Source organism: Manis pentadactyla, chromosome 2 (genome assembly GCF_030020395.1).
Source record: "Manis pentadactyla isolate mManPen7 chromosome 2, mManPen7.hap1, whole genome shotgun sequence".
Classification (NCBI taxonomy): Eukaryota; Metazoa; Chordata; class Mammalia; order Pholidota; family Manidae; genus Manis; species Manis pentadactyla.
Window position 1 is genome coordinate 108,156,931 of NC_080020.1, and position 19,685 is coordinate 108,176,615.

Below are 19,685 nucleotides of genomic sequence, written 5' to 3' on the forward strand. Positions count from 1 at the left end.
CTAGATTGACATAAACAGCACAGTCCTTGGCACGTGGTAGTTTTATGTGAATATTTGTTGATTGAATGGAAGGTTAGGTTGCTTTCAGAAATTGATGCTTGATGACATTTTTATTGTGAATATCTGTTCCTGGATGTGGGCCATTTTCCCTCTTTCGGATGGCCACAAATGACACATTGGTCATAAACACCAGGGGATTACTCTGATAATCTGTGGATCGAGTATTTCCATCCCACTTTTAAGATGAACTACTTACATTGCCACTCTTTCCAAGATCAGATAGTGAATTATCTTTGTGTATATACAAAGTGAATAAATTGCTGTATGTGCAAAATAATGATACTCACTTAAATTTTATTTTTTAATGTTTTAGGAATGTGTTTGCTACTTTTCAACCAGCACGCATCGACATACCAAATTTTACACGGATGCAGTAGAAGCTGTAAAGGACATCACTGATGGTGCAACACTGCTGGTTGGTGGTGAGTAATAGTACTGTTTTCCTTGCATAATGTTAACATCCTTGTTTTTTAGCAAAGCAGGGAAATCACAATGGCAAAGCTATGTAGATTAGAAATGCCAACTATTTTATTACTTAGTTATTGTTTCTTTTTATTTATTGCATATTAGCTATGTTTTATTATAGTGTACACTTAGTGTTTCACTTTTTCTCTGTTTGTGTTTTTCTATTATTTTTAAAAACTGAAGCTTTAAATGGTGATATATTATTGGTAGCTTTGAAAAAAATCCCTAGCTCCTTGGGAATTCTGTGTAACTTAAAATATTTGCATTGATTTTATCAGCCTGTACCTAGCCCCTCCTTTTGTTACTCCTCATTGTGAGACAAAGAGTACACAAGCACCTGTCTGGTGTTGAGGCTCCCAGGTTCCGTTGTTCGTCTTGGTTGGAATGTCTTTTAGAACCATTGCTTCATGTTCATTAAACTTACTGCCTGATTCTTACAAATTTCTTTGGATTTCTAGGTCTTGGTCACAGATATCAAGGCTTATGTTTCGGTCTCCTCGTTCACTCACTCACTCACTCACTCACTACTCATTCATTCATTCATTCATTCATTCATTCATTCAACCTATCAGTCATTGAGTGGACATTTTAAACCCAATACCCTTTGAGGAATTGTGGAACATATAAAGAAGCAAAGACCACTAGTCAAGGCTCCCAATTCTGCAGTCTACTCAAGCATATAAAATAAACATGCTTGAAAAAGTAACTGTATAAGGGTTGAATTACATTGCAGAACAATAATAAATATGTAGTTAAGTGCAAGTTAAACATTTTGTAGCTATATTAACTAGTTGTACTTGACTTTATTCTTATGATTCGAAGATTTGACAATGATGTCTGGTAGTATAAATGGTGCAAAACATTTAGATCCAGCAATATAACCATATATTGAGTTGCTGAGATATATCTGTGTATTTTGCTTAGTAGATTTAATAACATGCTTTCTATTTCCTTTCTTATGGAAAAGACTAGGATACACTTTCATAAAGCAACGTTACCTTCTTCAAAAAGTATTTATCTTTTTGGCTTATAGGTTTCGGGTTATGTGGAATTCCAGAGAATCTTATAGGAGCTTTACTAAAGACTGGAGTGAAAGGGCTAACTGTAGTGAGCAACAATGCAGGGTGAGTGTGCATTTTTAAAACAGTTGGCTTGAAAAAATTACAATTCTTTATAATATTTATAAAAAGTTTATGAAATGAAAACTTTCCCTATTTATGTGAGCAATATGCTTAAGCACCAAAAGATAGTGTTTAACAAGCTCAAGAGTGGAGGTTACATTTATTCAAATATTTTTGGTACCATTCGTCATAAGTAAAGCAGACATGCCTAACTGGGTATCTTAATCTGATGTACTTTCGTTTTTCTAAATTTCAAGTATATTGTTAAAGCAAATATATATTTTCAAATTGAATCTTGCATTTTATAATTTAGAGATGTTCCCTTATGTTATATGTCATTATAGATTGTTATTTTTAAAGGAAGGTGGATATCACTTTGAAATCTGTTTCAAGTCCTTTCTTTTGGCTATGCCATTACTCTAGATGATAGCTAAGGAATACTATTAACCATTAATTATTGTTGTTATTAACCAGTAACAAAATTTTGTCGGTCTTGGGAGAGGGAGGAGAATATGCAGCTAGCATTCAAGGCAGCAGGATCACCATCGAAATGGTCAACAGTACGCCATAACGTTTTAATAGTGAATGGCATGCACGTTAAGATATGTTTAGTTATAAAGGAAAAGCTGATTTTATACAAATTGGTAAATCATCAGTTCTCTCTCAACAATGAAGGACGTTAAAGATCTTAGAAAATTTTAAAAATTAACTAAATTGGTGGTTTAGCTTATTATAAATGCAATTTAAAATAAATAGGTCAGATTTAGGAAACAAAACAGTTTGTACCTCTTTGCTCACTTTTCCTTTGTTGAGTGTATTTATGCCATTGTTTTCATCTGGGAGATTTTCCCACCTCTTCTCTGCAAAGCCACATTTTTCCAGTTTTTCAGGATTCAACTCAAGTTCCATGTCTTCAAAGAAACCTTATCCAGTTATAGAACTTCTCCAGCCTTCATTGATCTTGCCCCTTTCTGAGTTGTTCTGGAGACTTTCAGCCATTCTTTTTTTACTGAATTGTGCTTATTTTGTTGGGAATAGAGGCCCATCCTATGCCTTGGAACGGTTCTGTATTCCCTCCTGTGCTTAGCTTGTGCGTCTGAGTCACCATGTGTTGGAGCTGGATGGGATTGTAGAGGTCATCTGTTCCAGTTCCCTCATTTAACAGAGGAAACTCGTCTGTAAATAGAGAAGTAACTTGTTCATGATCACTTGGTATGTCTTAAACATATCCCATGCATTTTTAGCTGACTTGATATTTATTAAAAATACTTTTGATTATTAGTCCTTGATTGGGTTTTTCAAATAATTCGGTGCTTACAAATGATGATGTAGCTCGACAATTTCTTGATGCAAAGTAAATATTGATAACGTACTTCATTGAACGCAAAGCACTTTGTACATCCTCATTAGCATATGATTCTCTTAATTAGAGGGGCTTAAATCCTAGAGGTCTCCAGGAACAAGGGCTTTGTTCTGGTTATTAGAGGCAGATAGGTGAGAAAAAATTAACATTGCCTCATTGCAGAACCAATGACATAGTTTGAAATATTGGGTAAATGGAAGGAACTTGGAATTAGAAGTAATAACTATTTTCTCATTTAGAAAAAGCTTTATTTTTATAGAAAGATTGGCCTGATTTGGAAGTATTTACAAAGTTCAGGTTTCCTGATTGTTTTTGTTTTGCTTGCTTGTTTTTAAAAGTTAGTAAGACCTGTTGTTATAACATACCACTTACCTTGATATGGTATATTAACCGTTAGTCTTGATAAGATAAACCTTCCCTTGGGGTCACTCAGCTGAATTAGTATTTTGAGATGAATTGATTAGGAAATTAGGAAAAATTGAGAATATGCCTCTCATTGACTTTTGGAAGACTTTAACATATGGATTATAAGTCTGTAAGAAACAAAAGTTTTACAATAAACTGTGAATCAGTCAGTTAAGTCACAGAACCAAGGGAACGATAGGCACACTATATAGTCATTTCCTCATAGCCAGATTATTTTAGATAAAAGTTCTTAAAAGGGGATTTAGACAATTCCAAGGACACTCCACTTACATGCAGAAGACTAATAAATACTATCTGGTACTATTTATGTACCTGGTCTTATGATTACAATATTATTACTTGTATATAGTGCTATACTAGTCACATGTAGGAATTCTGTGAGGATCCAGGAAGCAGTTTCTTACTCTACATTAAATTCCTGTTTCTGCACCAGTGCTTTTAAATCAGGAGATAAAAGCAGGTAGCCCCTTTGCTCTGCCCTCTTTCTTGTTTGTTAAGGCAGCTGCAGCTATAAAATGCTCACCGGAGATACCTAGTCCACCTTTTGGTTGGTTATAATCATTCCACCAATATTTGGTTATTTTGGCTGGAAAGGGCTAACTTCTTCCTGGGATGTGCACTTGAATTTCTCTGTTCAGCTCATGGAAGATTTCACTTGGCTCATCTAATAAGGTCATAAATTCATCCTATATCCAAGTACAATATTTTCTTTTCTTTTGATACTCTTGATATTATCAGAGTAAATATAAATTGTGCTTTAAGTATATCTAAAATGAGAGTAAACAACAGAAATACAGTTTGGTAAGTGGTTGCAACTTCATTTTTATTAGTTTTCTTTTGACAAGAATTGCCAATTAGATCTGAGAAAATGAAAACTCAGAAAATGAAATTATAGATTCAGAAGGTGAGGTATTTGCAGAACACTGATGTCTTTCATGAAATACTTTTTTGTTTTATATTGTATCTCTTTAATGAATTCTTGACTTTAGACTTTTTTCAACCACTAAAATGTTTAAAATCTGAATTTCTTGTGTTGCAGGAAAAGGGTCAAATCTCTTATTTAGGTATGCTAGAAAAATGTTGGCTTCTAAAGGCAAGCAAGATAATTTCTTTGAAAGTCCATCAGAATTATCTTTAATATCAAAGAGCCACAAGATACTTTAATAAGTATGTTTTTCTGTTAGCAATGGTATGTTCCTCATTTGCAAAATATCAAGTATGTCTTCTCTATATTGTAAGGGTCTTGCCTTTTCACTTTTGAATCAGTGTCTGATCACAGTAAATAAGGGATACCTGTTTTCAGAATTTGTGTGTTAGAAAGTTTGTGGCTAGAAATACACTCTTATTATAAGCTATCTAACAGCATTTTTTGAGGCATAAACACTAACTTCGTACCTGGTCAGGTGGTAGCCTGGGCTGAGCATTTTATGCTTGGCTTGGCTGCCATCCAGTTTACTAGTCCAGAAATGAAGCAAAGGGCAAATACACATGGTTCTAAAGCTAAGGTCAACAAATACAGTAAGTTCATCACCAGAGTCAAGTTCAAATGTATTATGGGTTGAAAAGCCAAACAGAGATCAATGAAAGATAGATTAGAAAAATTCCAGGTCAGTAGACAGCCAGGTACATTCTGGTTTATGGTATGGACCTGGATGCTTGGAAGGAGTTTCAGATATTTGAAACTACAGAAAGCAAATGAACTATATGCACCTTCATGGATTATTTTATTGTTATGACTTATTTACACAGGTCTCCAGATAATACCAATGGCACTTTTCTATTGGGTAATTGAAGAGAGTTTACCAAAGGGACTTTTTTTTAAAAAAGTAATGATCATGGCTGAGAGAGAGCAACCCTGGAGTTCATAACAGAGGAGAGCTCCAGCCCTGGGCCTGATGGGGTGAGGGAAGGGAGCTGTTACCAGGACCTGGAGGGAAGCTTCACGGAGAGGAGAGGGCTGTTAGTGTGTGGCAGCTTGCTGGGGAGAGAGCCTGGGGAACACTAATCCTGACAGCAGGGTTCTCCTGCCCGCTGACCCTCCGGACTGTGCCCCCTGTTGGCCGAACCCAAACAAAAGTGGCTGAATCCAGTCAAGCTAGAGGACCAGGGAGCCCCATGATTCAGTCTGCACAGGTCAACCATGCCAGGCACAGGGTTGGCTGCACGTTGGAGAGTGGATCCCAAGGGGCAAATAGAAAATATCCAGCATAAGGACTTCCTGAATTTTATTAGAGAGGAGCCAGTGAGGTGGGTGAAAATGAAATTGAACCACAAACTCATTTGACAAATATTCAGCAAATGTTTATGTAGTGCTCTTTGTGCTGCGCATGCTTCCAGGTGCTTGTGTAAAACCGTGAACAAAGCAGACCACATTCCCTGCCTTTGTGGACTGTACAGTCCAGTTGGGGGAGGCAGACAATGGGTAGTACATGTAATAAATAAGTAAATGTTCCAATATGTTCGAAGGTTATAGTCCAAGAAAAAGAGCTGGAAAGGGGGTTTGGGAGTGTGAATGTGGTGGGACAGTTAAAATGGTGTGATGGGAGTGGTTTTCACAGTGATGACCGCTGACCAGAGACTTGAAGGCATGAGGGAGTGAGCCATGCAGATATCTGGGGGAAGAGTTTCGGAGACAGGAAAAGGCCAGTGCAGAGGCCCCCGGGCAGGATGCCCAGTGTGTGAGGGGACAGTAAGTGTGTAAGGGCAGCCAGTGGAAGTCTTGCAGGCTGCTCTGGAGATCTTTGCTTTTACTCTGGATGAATGAATACCATTGCCGGGTTCTGAGCCAGAAGAGTGACATGATCTGACATTATGTACTTATATTTTTGACTGTCATTTTGTGAATTGATTGTAGAGGGCAGGAGTAGAAACAAGGAAGGTTACTGCTGTGTCCAGGCAGGAGAGAGCACAGGTCACAGAGGAGGGAGTGAAAAATGCTCAGACTCTGGAGAGATTTTGAAGGCAGAGTAAGCATTTCCCTATAAAGTTCATGTGAAGTGTGTGTGAGAGAAATCAAAGGTCACGCCATGAAGTTTTGTACTGAAGATCTGTAAAAAAGGGGTTGCCATCAGGTGAGATGGGGAATGCTGCAGTTGGACCTGAATTTAGGGGAATAAAATTGTTAAGCTAAAAAACTGAGGGCCTAGCTAGGTAGTAATGAGGAGTACGTGAAAAATAACAGAAGGTATGAGCAATTGTGGGTAGGGAAGAACTAATTTTCTAAGGTGAGACTCTCTAGTGATTTGGAGCCCTCTAGTGGATAAGTGTATTATTACTCCAGGGAATTCTCCCCGTTGTCTTAGGTTGATCTCGAAGATAACTTGTTACTTGGGCTTTAGTTTCCTTTTGACACAAGTGAGAATAAATCACGTAGCTATTTCTTTTCCATGCATGGTGGGTGGGAAGTGTTACTAGATTCAGTATTGGAAGGCTAGAACTGTAAAACAAGTTTGGTAGAAGGTTGACTGTACCTGTTACCTGGCCTACTTTGAGGTATTCATTTGGTGTATCAGGCCTGCCTGGTGGAGGTTAGGGGCTTGGAAATGGTGCATCTGAGAATTCGGAAGGAGTTGAATGAGAATGACGACTTGTGGGTGTGAAGACTATGAGGATGGAGAGTGGAGTGAAGGAGGGAGAACAGGAGATGGTTAAGAGAAATGTCAGTGGCTTGTCACAGGAGGTACCCCACTTACCACTTTTCCCATTCAAACAAGTGGATTTGACTAGGAATCATTAGACTGATTTCTCCCTGACCAGTTCTCCTGCTGTATTCCATTGCCAAAGCGAGAATTCTGGAGTGGGTCAGCATCTGTGTAGGATGGGCAAGTCATAGGACTTATTTCTTTCAAATATTCCCTGATTTGTCCCTTTCCCATTCCCATTGCTACTGCCTTCATTCAGACCCTCCTTGTTGCTTGTTCATCCTATTTCAAGCCTCTTAATTGATTTTCTGCCTTTCATCTCTGAACCTTTCCAATTAATTGTATACCCTGTTATTTTCTGCTTAAAATTATTCACAGGGTCTCCCATATCCTTTGGGATGACACACAAATTTCTTGGTGTGGCTTATGGTATGTGGTGGCCTGCCTGCTGCCTCTCCTGTCTTGCTTGTGCTTCTAGTCTGTGTTTCAGGCATGCTCAGCACGTAGCCCATCCCACCATTTGATACCTTTGGAAAGCTTCCCGTCCACCTCTTCCTCTCTTCATGTCCACACCTCTGTTTTACTCTCTCATATTCACTTCCACACTTCTGCTCTACTCTCAAAGGCTTTTTTTTCTTACATGAGGCTCAAGTGTCAGTTTCTGCCAGCCTTTTTCCACCCTCGTCTCCTCTCTACCTGTTGGGTTCTCTATCTGCAGTGTTCTCATTGCCCTTCTGGCAGACTTCTCTTAGCACATCTCTCCCTCTGTTGCAGCTATCCCTGCTGTAATCTCAGAGCTGGCCACGCCAGGGACCTGGCATACCTGCCTCAGGGTAGAGTAAGAACTCAGTAAAGTGCTGTTGGAAGAAAGAATGGTGTAGATGACACAAGTTCTGTTGTGGAGGAGCCAGCAGAGCATTAAAAGAATTTGATGGGAGAGATCATAAATGAAGACTTATGTTTCTAGGAGGTACTCTGGCCTTTATCGCAACCTTTCCATCTTTTAAAAAACTTCACTGAAACATCACAAAGAGTGACACAGAAAAGGGAACAGATCATAGGTGTACAGTTTGATGGATTTTTACAGGCTGCAGACCCGTGTAACCAATCTCCAGATGAGGAAACGGGCCATGACCAGGACCCCAGAAAGCCCCCCCTTTTGCTCCTTCCAGGCATTCTCTCCCACTACCAAGCTTAATCATTGTCCTCATTTCTGTTCTTACCCTTAGTTTTGTCTGACTTTGAACTTCATGTGAAAGGAATACAGTGTATTCCCTTCTCTGTATTTTGCTCAGCATTTGTCTGTGAGAGTCATCCATTGTTGCTAGCGGTTGTAAATCATTCATTCTCATTGCTGTGTGTTGTTCCACTTTGTAGATACACCACCATTCATGGATCTATTCTGTTGAGGGGTATTTGGGAGGCAGCACTTGTTGGCCATAATGAATAGTGCTACTACTGTGAATGTCTTTGTACCTGTCTTTTGATGAACGTAAGTGTGCACTCCTGTCGGGTATGGACTGAGAAGTGGAGTTCCTGGCATAGCGTATGAGTATGTTCAGCACTAATTGGTACTGCTGATGGTTTTTCACAAGTGGTTGTGTCAGTTTACATTTCTCACAGCATGTATGAGAGTTCTGGATATCCCACAGCCCTCCAACCATTGGTATTTCCTCCTTTTTTATTTTTCCATCTTTCATGTTTATGGTGGTGTCTCATTATGGTTTTCACCATTTTCTTTTTTAAAATAGTTTTATGGCTTAGATTCAAGTATTCTTTGTTATCTTACAAGTATTTTCTTTACCTAGTTGGTCAAAGTGTTTTTTGAAGTGCCTGAGTGGAAGAGGGATAAGGTGACTAAAAATGGAAAAGTATTCATTTAATTACTCAACTCTCTTATGGCATTGACTTTGCTTGAAATTCCAGGTGCATTTTGTTTTGAAAAAGAACAAAAACTAGAAATGGACGAACTTTTAGGGACCATCACCTAATGAAAAAAATCAGTGCTACCTGCACCACTTTTAAGAATAAATTGAATGTCAACTTTAATAAAGATATTAAACCATAGTACATGTAATTTAACAGATATAGCATTATTCCAGCTACTTGTAATCTTTTCACTGGTTTGTGATTCATTTCCTGATTTTTTTTTGTTAAAAATGTTTAAGTGATCAACTCCTCTTGAGCAAAATATCTATGATATAAGGAAGTGTTCATAGTTATTTATTATAAATTAAGTCCATATTTCAAGAGGAGGCTGTTCTTTCTCTTCTCTTATAGGAGAACGCCTCTGCCCCCTTTGTAGGACAGAAAGAGTTTCTCCATCCCAGTGCCCCTCTGGGGTCAGTGCAGGCCAGGACAGTGGCATTGCCGTTGCATCTGCATGTGCCTCCAAAGCGTAGGTCAGGGACCAGTCCGTCTCTCTGCTTGTCTCGTAGCCTAGGAATCACTTTGGAGCAGTCGAGAATGGTTTGGAGGAGAAGTGTAGGACTGATGGGGTTTGAATATTGGTTGTGTCACTTATTGCCCAAGCTCTTGGAAAAAATCACTTAAACATTCTGAGCTCTCATTTCCTCAACTAAAATAAGTGAATAGCCACTTTGCAAGGCTTTTTGGAGTCGTGGGGTACTGAGCGAGAATGTAGTTTAAGTAGCCAGCAGAGAGGATTCCTTTAAATTAATAATATTTCATGCTTTTGACTGTAAGTGAAAGTAGTGTTCTGTCAGATGCTCCTCTGATTGTGAGCTCCTTACGTTTTCCTCGTAGGGTTGACAACTTTGGCCTGGGCCTTCTACTTCAGTCCAAGCAGGTAAAGCGCATGATCTCTTCGTATGTGGGAGAAAATGCAGAATTTGAACGACAGTACTTATGCGGAGAATTAGAAGTAGAGCTGACGCCTCAGGTAAGAGAGTTTCTCTTCTTTCCTTCCATGATACTAATGTATTTTAGAATTACAATACTAACTTACATAAAATTTAACAACTTTCTCCTCCTAGGAATTTCTCTGTGTAGAGAGGTAAGGCAGAGAGAGGGTGCTCTTTTGCCAAGTAAGTTTTGTTTGTAGGTCACACCTGTCGATCGCTAGGGGATTAATCTTTTCTGTCACTGCACTGAAGAAGGCATTTCTAGTAAAAATATCCAGGTGAGAGGATACATTTTTAAGTTGGGCACTATAACACATATTTGCTGGAAGCATCAAAAGGACTTGCTGCATGTTTGAGGATCAGCCTAGAAGTCAGTTCCTACTAATCATAGAACCAGAAATTTATGAGGAATCTGGTCTTGCTGAGAAGGTGAAGCCTATGGAGGGTAAGACCAGCTATGAGGAAGGAGACTTGTAATCACTGAAAGGTTCTTCACCAGGAAGGTGAAGCCCGTGGAGGGTAAGACTAGCTACCTCACAGAGTCAGGGCTGGGATCAGAGCCCAGGCCTCCCAGGAGCTGACGCCGTTGCAATGTAAGCACTCACTGCAGATCATCTAGCAGTTTGCCACTCATTTTGTCCACTACCTCCAAACCGATTGAAGAGTTTGTCATAGAAGAGACTTTTGAAGCCATTTGAGTAAAATGGTCTTCAGGATGTATGCACTGGTTTTCCATTTTGACACGTTCTGTCTTCATTTCTGAAACTGAGCCCACAACTCTATTTTATTTTTGAAATAATTTGGAAATATTATTACCACTGACTTTGCCAAATTGGCAATAATGTACTTTAGCAGAATTATAAAAACATTCAATAGTTAAATCACAGTATATGCTTGTCCAGAGAGAGCATGCATGGGAGAACTGTTCTGCCTACCTGGGGCCTCACGGTGGCGCTGACGCCGTGCCGGATCCCTCTCTGGTGTGGGCACCTGGCTTATCGTAGCAGCGCCCTGTGCTTGGTGGTTTTATGATTTCAAGTTTTTTGTCATAACAAAAGGTATACTGTCTTAGTCTGCTTGTGTTGGTGTAACAGAATCCCGTAGACTGTGGCACTTAGCAGACATTTATTTCTCACTTGCCTGGTGGCTGGGAAGTACAAGGTCAGGGTAGAGGCTGATTTGGTTCTTTGAGGGGAGGAGGAATAAGAGAGAGAGAGAGAGAGAGAAGGAAGCCAGGGAGGGGAGCAGAGAGAGGCTGTGTGAGCGAGTGAGTGTGAGGGAAGCTCTGGGGTCTGTCACAAGGACACCAGTCTTGTCGGGTCAGAGCCTTCCTTCGTGGCCTCATAACCCTGATGACTTTTGCAAACTCTCCATCTCTAAATAGTCTAGTTGAGGGGTAGGGCTTCAACACATGGATTTTGGGGAGATAGAATTCAGTCCGTAGCATATACTTTTCCTCTTCACATTATAGTTTGAGATACTTTATTCTTTGGCTTGTGGAGCTATTGAAAATTAATTTTACAGTTACCTTTTTAATCTTCACATTATCCCTTATTTTGTCAGAGGGCATATACGTGCGAGAGGGACTTCCTTAATATTTTATATTCTTTCTTAAAACTGAAAGAAGTCAAGTGTCTCCCTCCCCAACTTGGTGGCACATAAACATGGGCTCTGATAACTTGTTTTGCAGCCGGGAGGCAGGGAAGATGTATCGATGAAACAGAGGGATTAGGACTTCCTTGGGGGCTGGGTGTGGGGGCCGTGGGGGTACCTGCAGGAAGCCTTAGGTAGAAACAGTCTGCTTTCAGGCCCTTGCCCAGTTGCACAGAGAAAAGGAATAAAGTAGTCAGGGAGGTGGACATAACAAAATATTATGAAGTAGGGGGTGTTATTCTGATTGTTCTGATGATTTTATTTTTGTGAATTTTATTAATTTAAAATACCACAGCACAAAGTGGAGTCATCTCTGTCCACTAGCTAGTGTGGAGAACTGATTATCCAGAAGGTTTTCAGTGATCCTACGAGTCTCCTTCAGATTGTCTCCTCTACTTGAATGGTTCAGCATCTGAAATGCCAACGAGTAGGCCCTTCTTGAAGTCCTACTAGTTCAAGGCCCTAGTTAAAGTAGAAAGTAGTTTTCAGGGTGGGACAATACTAACACTATATACCTGTCATTTATACCTAAACCGGTTCTCTTACTGTTGCTTAGCCAGGCAGTTACCTAGTGTGAACATGAGAGAGCCAGACTGTAACAGTGGGCTTCAGTGGTAGGGAGAGTATCAGGGAGTGTTTAGGGCCGGAGTTACTGTCCTGTGGAAAACTGGGTGGGTGGAAAGGTGTTTGCGGGAGGGAGAGAGCTAAGGAAAGTAGGTTTAAATCAGGAGTAGGATTTTAATCATGAAGATGATCAAAGCAAGATACAAAGAAACTTCGCACACAGTTGTGTTTCTACTCTGAAAGGAAACTTTGCCTATCTTTGGATTTTTCCTTAGATAATGGAGTAGATGAAATACTCATGGAAATGGTTTAGAATAAATTCTAAATAAATTTGAACATTTTACGTTATTATTATATAATAATGACAGTGTTATTAACGATAAGATTCAGGCCATTCCTACATATAGCACACAATACAACACAAAATTTAATTATGTTTTTAAATGTATATAGTTAAAATTATGTACTTCAGATTAGAAAATTGATTCAAAAATATTTCAAACAGACTAATGGGTACAATATGATGTCAAAGAAACCAGAGGAAGACATGGAAGCAGAAAGTATGATTATACAAATAAGCAGTTACATTTGAGTATGGATTAAGAATGGAAAGGTTGTTGTCTAGAGGGGCAGTAATTGTTGTAAATTAATCTTCCAGCATATGTGTTAGTGAAACACACCAATATGCAATGCTAGGTTTAGAATGATCCGCCTCCGGAGAGGGGAACCATGTCTACAAATGTTTTTGTTCCACAACAGAGTGTGCTTAGTGGGCTTTTCATGGGGTGTTGGTTGTTTACTTGTAGGGCACGCTTGCAGAGAGGATCCGTGCAGGTGGGGCTGGAGTTCCTGCATTTTACACCAGCACAGGCTATGGGACCTTGGTGCAGGAAGGAGGAGCTCCAATCAAATACAACAAAGACGGGAGCATTGCCATCTCCAGTAAGCCCAGAGAGGTAAGGGTGCCCTCATCCAGGTAATGCTAGGTTTCCCTTTCAGCAGAGGTTCTGGGCAGACCCGCTGGGTGAGTGAGTATTAAATCACCTTTGAGTGAGGATAAGCGCTGCCATTCATTTCCAGGAACAAGCTAGGTAAAGTTTCTGGGTAAAACTGAGTACCTGCTAGTAATTAACATCACACAGAAACAAGAATAAATAAATGAGAAGAAAATACACTGGAATCCATATAAGAAGTACAAGTCAACATTAGTTTTATGGTAGGCTTTTAACACATTTAGGAGCATTTGTAGTTGCAGATTATGCTAATGTGGAAAGTAGCATAGATGTATGATGCATATGGTATTAAACTCCTCATGCCCAGGCCCCTTCTGAATGTGACTGAGGGAGGGGGGAAAAAGACAAGGAAATCACAAGTTTGTCTACAATGTTGAAAAGCAGGGACAGCTGTAATTATGTAATGAAATAAAGTCCCTACTATCTTCTTTAGCCTTCATTTTATATACTGGGCACATTTGAGTTTTAGACTGAATATCTTGTTTTATTTAAAGTGCTGGATAGGATGGAGTACCTTTCTACTAGGTAACTTCACATATTAGAAGAGAATAAATATAGGTATAAATACTGGTAGATACAGTGTTTGAGATAATCAGATTTGAGCCAGTTTTTAAAATTACACAGGTCAGTGTTTTTAGTATCTTTCCCTTCTCTCTGCCCACATGGCTCAAGAGAGTTAATGGGTTGCAGAATTGCTGAGCTTAGCTCTAGGGAAATAAGAACTTAGTAAATCAGAGGTTGTTAGAGTCCTTCCTGCTTTTAGGGGTGTTAGCTCTGCACCTCCGTGTTTTTGAGGGACAACGAAAGGTCACTGGATGTGTCCCCTGTTGTCACTGTTTGTCTCCAGCAGTGTCCTCCATCTGGAGCTTTGCCTTTCTGCTTAGAGTGACCTATATTAACTCAAAGTGCTTATTAACATTTTTTATAGTCTATCTGCTTCTTTCTTTGTGCTTAATTAGGTTTAAAATGTTTTTGACAAAGTAAAAGAGAGGAGCTTAATTCTTAAAATGGGTGTCAACAATATGGATAAAGATGACCAGAAAAATTGAGTCAGTACCTTGAAAGCTTGCCACAAGTTATGGCATTAATGGGAAAACCTAGGGTGGATTGGAATCTGTCCTGAATACCGAGGTTCCTTTCTGCCTGGAGTCAGGTCCATGAATCTAGTTTTGTATTTTGTTTGACTCCCTTAGGAATATGACAGGTTCTTGAAATGGCCATGCTAAGCCCTTTATTTCTTCCCTTGTTTATGGTAGAAAGGGGAACTGAGTGAATTCTTTAGTTCGGTGATATTTATTGAGGTCCTTTGCCAGGACACTCTGCCAGGCACTGGTCTCAGTATGGTGGGAAAATAGATGATCAAGACAACGTCCCCTACTGCTGGACGGACTGACAAGGAATGAATAAACAAACACATACTGCCACTAGTGAAAGTGCCATGAAGAAAAATCAAGTAGGGCCCGGGGAAGAGAGAAAAATCGGTGGCCAAGGAGGTGGTAGACCAGACTGGGGTGGGGGGGTTGAAGGTCGAAGAGGGGCGGGAGCCATGTTGTATGAATTTGGACTTTACTGAGTGTGGTGAGAACAACAGACAGTTCTGAGTGGTGACAGGACAGTGATGTGCTGCTCTGCGTTACATTTTGGAAAGATCACTGGCGGTTGGGTGGGGAGGTTTTTGCTGGTGGTGCAAGAACAGAAGCATCGAGAGAGATTAAGAGGCGATTGTGTTAATCCAGGCGGAAGTGGAAGGTTTTAGGTGGTAAAGGTGGAATTTGTGAGGGAAAGTTGAAATCAGGATATACGTTGAGAGCAGAGCCCCAGGATTCACCGACGGATTGGCTGTGGGCTGTAGGAAGAGACGCGACTGCAGGAAGGGCGCAGCGCGGGCCCCCAGAGAGCTCCGTGTGGACCGGGTGCCCCCGAGGTGCCCAGGGGCTGCAAGAGGTGCACGGGGGCAGCACTTCGGGGAGGGCTTGGAGCCGCCGCAGGCCCTTTGGAGGTGTTAAACGGGCTTCCTGGAGGGATCTGAAGGAAGCCCATATCCCCTGAATTGTGAGGGAGCCCGGACCGCCCGGACAGGTCCAGCTTGGCGAGTCGTTGAGCCTTAGGAAGCGGAGGACAGCCTTCAGGGGCTGCTCTGGTGGTGGTCGCCGCCCTGCCGCTCGGCTGGCTCTTCCCAGGGAGCAGAAGGGCGCTGTGCCGCAGGGAGGCAACGCCTTCTCACCACGGCGTTTGTCTCCAGACACAGCAGTTCTGAACTGTTTGTGCCCTGCCTAGCGTTAGGGGGACGGGGGCTTCCTCACCGTTCTTGGACCCGCGGAGCAGAGACGCGCCCAGCAGCTTGTCCTGAAAGGGCGCCTTCAAGCAGCTTGGCTTCGCGTGGCTGATTTGGGAGCTCGGCCTGTGGGACGAGCGCCGAGGGCAGGAGCGCAGATGGAGACCCTGTCTGTGTTTGAAGGTGGGGAAGATCCAGGTGAGCTTGGTCATTTGAAAGGCAAGGAGTGTTTTATAAAGGCGGGAGTGATCCACTGTGTCAGAGTGTGAAGAGGCTGGGTAGTGGACTGTCATCCGGCCATTGGATTTGGAAACAGGGGGGTTGTTGGCGACCTTCAAGAGTGATTTTTCTGGGGCGGTGAAAAGTTACTTGATTACAGTGGATTCAAGAAAGGACTGAAAAGACTTCGGATGAAACTGAAATGAAATGCACAGCCTTTCAAGTGACTAGAACAGCTAGTTTGAGGAAACCAATTCCTTTCCTGTTTAAAAAATTTTTAAGAGCTTCTCAGCAACCCCTGGTGTGTAGTACACCCGTCAGGAAATTATACAATTGGAGTGGAAAAAAAAATTTTTTTTAAAACTTTGCCCTGGGTTAGTAGATGATTAATTAGATCTGTATGTAGTTTTCTAGATTTGTATGTAAAATACTCAACTATCGTCACTGGTGTTACCGTAATGACTTTGAAGTACTTAAGACCTAAAAGTGTATATTGCTGTGTAGCTTATAAATATCTTTCATATAATTTGTCTAAGTTCATAGTAAGATCCTCATTCATCAGTGATTCCCTAAATTCATTAATATTTTCTATCAGGAAAGTGGGATGATGCCTTTAAGGAAGCTGATCTTCAAGACATGATTTCTTTCTTAAACCACCGTTAAAGAAAAAGTAAATGGAGTTAAACTTTCTACTGAAGCGTTCTATTAAAAAAAAAAAAAAATGCATGCAATTGTCCACTAGGTGGTGGAGTAGGAATGAGAATGGAGTTTGGCCACCACCTGGCTGCCATCCGTTTGGTGACGGAGTGGACACTGATGATGACCCTCTTGTTTCAATTTCCACAGCTAAATCTCCAAGAAGAAAAAAGCAACCAAATGCAATGACATATTTTTGCTTTATGCTGCTTCTCCCCTCCCTGCCATTTGCAGTAGAATTAAAAGGCAATAAACTTAGAAAATCAGTAGTATTCTGTTAGACCAGCAGTGACAAAAGAAAAGGTCTATTAGAATAAAATATAACATTGGTAGTGGCATCAGAAACTGAAGGTACCAATGAGTAATCCCCGAAAATATATACAAAGGTTTTTGGGGAGGAATTATCAAACTATTATAGGAGGTAAAAGATTTAAAAAATGTAGGCATATATTATGCTTGCAGGTAGGAAGATAGGGCATGTCAGTTCTCTCCAAATTAATCTACAAATTCTAGGAATCCCAATAAAATCTCGGTACATTATCATAGATTAATTAGAGATGAATGGCGTTTAGTAAGTATTTTATATACAAAAGTAATACATTGCCTATTTCATGTTACTTACATAGTTTTTTTCTGGGGTGGAGGGAAAGGACTGTTTTTATTTATTATTATTAAAACTTTTCTCATTGAAGTACATATAGTAAAATGTATAGATCTTAGTGCACAGCTCAATGCATTTTGAAATGTGTATATACTCATTGAACCATCCCTTCCAGGTCCAGATACCAAACATTGTCACTAATTTTTTCCCTCCCTTCTCCTATTTTATCCAACCCCCTTCTCTGTGGCACCACCAGTCTGTTCTTTGTGTCTATGAGTCTATTTCTGTTTTGTTTGTCCATTGTTTTGTTTTTTTCAGTACTACATGTAAATGAAATCATATGGTATTTCTCTTTCTCTGTCTGACTTATTTCACCTAGCATAATACTCTGTAGCCCCATCCATTTTGCAAATGGCAAGGTTTCATTCTTTTTTATGGCTGAATAATATTCCATTATATATATGTACCACATCTTTACCCATTCATCTATCATTGGAGATTAGGTTGCTTCCATATTTTCACTATTGTAAATAATTCTGCAATAAACATGGGAGTACATATACCTTTTTGGATTAGTGATTTTGTTTTCAGGTAAATTCCCAGAAGTGGAATTGCTGGGTCATATGGTATTCTTATTTTTAGTTTTTTTGAGAAACCTCAATACTATCTGCCTCCCATAGTGGCTGCACCAATTCACAGTCCCACCAGCAATGATGAGGGTTCTTTTTTTCCACATCCTCCCAAAACTTGTTATTTCTTATCTTTTAGATAGTAGCCATTCTGACTGGGTGAAGTGACATCGCATTGTGGTTTTGATTTGCATTTCCCAGATGATTACTAATGTGGAGCAACTTTTCATGTGTCTGTTGGTTATGTTTCCGTGGGAAAAAATGTCTATTCAGAAGACTCTTTTTCATGTTCAATATATAAGCTATACACACAAATAATAAAATGAATGCTAACACATATAGTCTATGCCTTAAGCATATAGAACTTACTCACATTTGTCTCTTGCTGTGGAGCTTTTGCACATGCTGTTCCTTCAGTCTGCCCCCCATCCCAAACCTTTGACTAAATCCCACTTGCTCATTCTTGATGTCTCAGTTTAGATTCTTCTCCTTCTGAGAAACCTTTTCTGACCAGGCTTGTGTCCCATTATCTGCCTCTGTCAAGCAGATATCACAATCACAAGACCTGTGTAAAAACTGACAATGTCCTTTTTGTCTCCTGCAGGTGAGGGAGTTTAATGGCCAGCATTTTATTTTGGAGGAAGCAATTACAGGGGAATTTGCTTTGGTGAAGGCTTGGAAGGCAGACCGAGCAGGAAATGTGATTTTCAGGTAGTATGATGCTCTTAAAAAAAACATTAATGTAATGCATTTTAGCAACTTTGTATTTCCTAAGTTATGATTAAAAAATAAGATACCTTCATGTGTTTGGTATTTAAAAATTTCTTTTTAAAAATGGCTTAAAATCAAACACACCCACATGTATGTATCTGTGTGTATACAGGGCTGCTGCTGTGCTTGTACAGTGTGTTTGGGGGACTCTGTTCTGCGTGCTTGGTGTTCATCTTGCCCTGCTTGTTAACCGTGTGACTCTGTATACTCGTGTGGGGTAGAGTCCCATACAAGTTATTTTTGCCCCTGCTCTATTTCAGTTGCTAAAACTAGTTATAATGTTAAAATTTTATTTAGAAATGTGACAAAAGCATATAGTTATATTTAATTTTGATACCGTTATTTATCTGCATTGTCTTAACAATGCCTGTTAACTTCGATATTCTGGAAAGATAGTGGTAGTAATCATTTGGGTCAGTTCTTTTCTACTCCTCTTCTGTCAATTAAGAAATGATTTTAAAAGTTCTATCTGAAAAGTTGATGAACCTTAATAATGCTGCATGTTCATTCTCATTATCTGGATAGCCACAGATATTAAACCATAGGCCTTAATAGAGTTTAGGGTCTTTTGAGTACTCTAGTTACACTCAACACAAAGTATTTAGTGTCTTGGATTTATAGATTATATAGTAGTTTTTTTGAAAATTATGCCGCCTTTGAATGTGCACATAAAAATTTTCCAGAATGTTTGGTTTTGAAGATTACCTGTTAGGTTACAGAAATAGTTTTCTTATTCAGAAGATTGTCATTTGCTTCTTTTAGTTAGCAATTTTTTATCTTTACCAAATATAGCTTGTGATCACAAACTCTTAGTGACTACTCTCAGGTTTTTGTTCATTTTGAGGAACTTACTATAGTAATACTACATTTGATATCTTGAATTCAGCCAGTTTTTAAAAATTACAACTAATTTGACAATTGCAGATGACATTTTGCATCATGTCTATTTTATAAGACACTTTGGTGTAATGTTTGCAAAGCTTAGTTGCTTTTTGAAAAAGAATAAAGAATTTGTATGGTAGCCAATGGAAATGAATTATTTAAAGTATTTCCCTGAGTTTGCCCTGTGCTGTATTGCTTGGCTCTGAAGACTGCACAAGGGCTATTCTAAGCGTCCACTGTATGCCTGTGGTTAATAAGCTTTGGAGTGAAACAAGACTGCTCATCACCAATAGTCAAGTGATCTAGATTCCTAAGAGCTGGCTTCTAGAACAACCTTTACATTTAGTGGGACAATACAGATGTCTGTCTAGGCCATTGTTAAAGTGGGACAGCTCTGCATGCTTTTGCCTCTGGCCTCTCTGGCCTTGGAGGTTCTGATGCT

The 19,685-nt window shown here is 39.9% G+C and overlaps 1 protein-coding gene across 1 annotated transcript in view; it reads left to right on the forward strand.

The window, feature by feature from the left end:
• The window catches only part of OXCT1 (3-oxoacid CoA-transferase 1), a 151,507-nt gene that overhangs the window by 7,215 nt on the left and 124,607 nt on the right, over positions 1-19,685 (forward strand). The window contains exons 2-6 of the mRNA XM_036910883.2: positions 374-482; positions 1,559-1,649; positions 9,843-9,978; positions 12,964-13,113; positions 18,195-18,301. Of these exons, the coding sequence (XP_036766778.2) occupies positions 374-482; positions 1,559-1,649; positions 9,843-9,978; positions 12,964-13,113; positions 18,195-18,301 (593 nt within the window). The remainder of the gene's footprint in view (positions 1-373; positions 483-1,558; positions 1,650-9,842; positions 9,979-12,963; positions 13,114-18,194; positions 18,302-19,685) is intronic.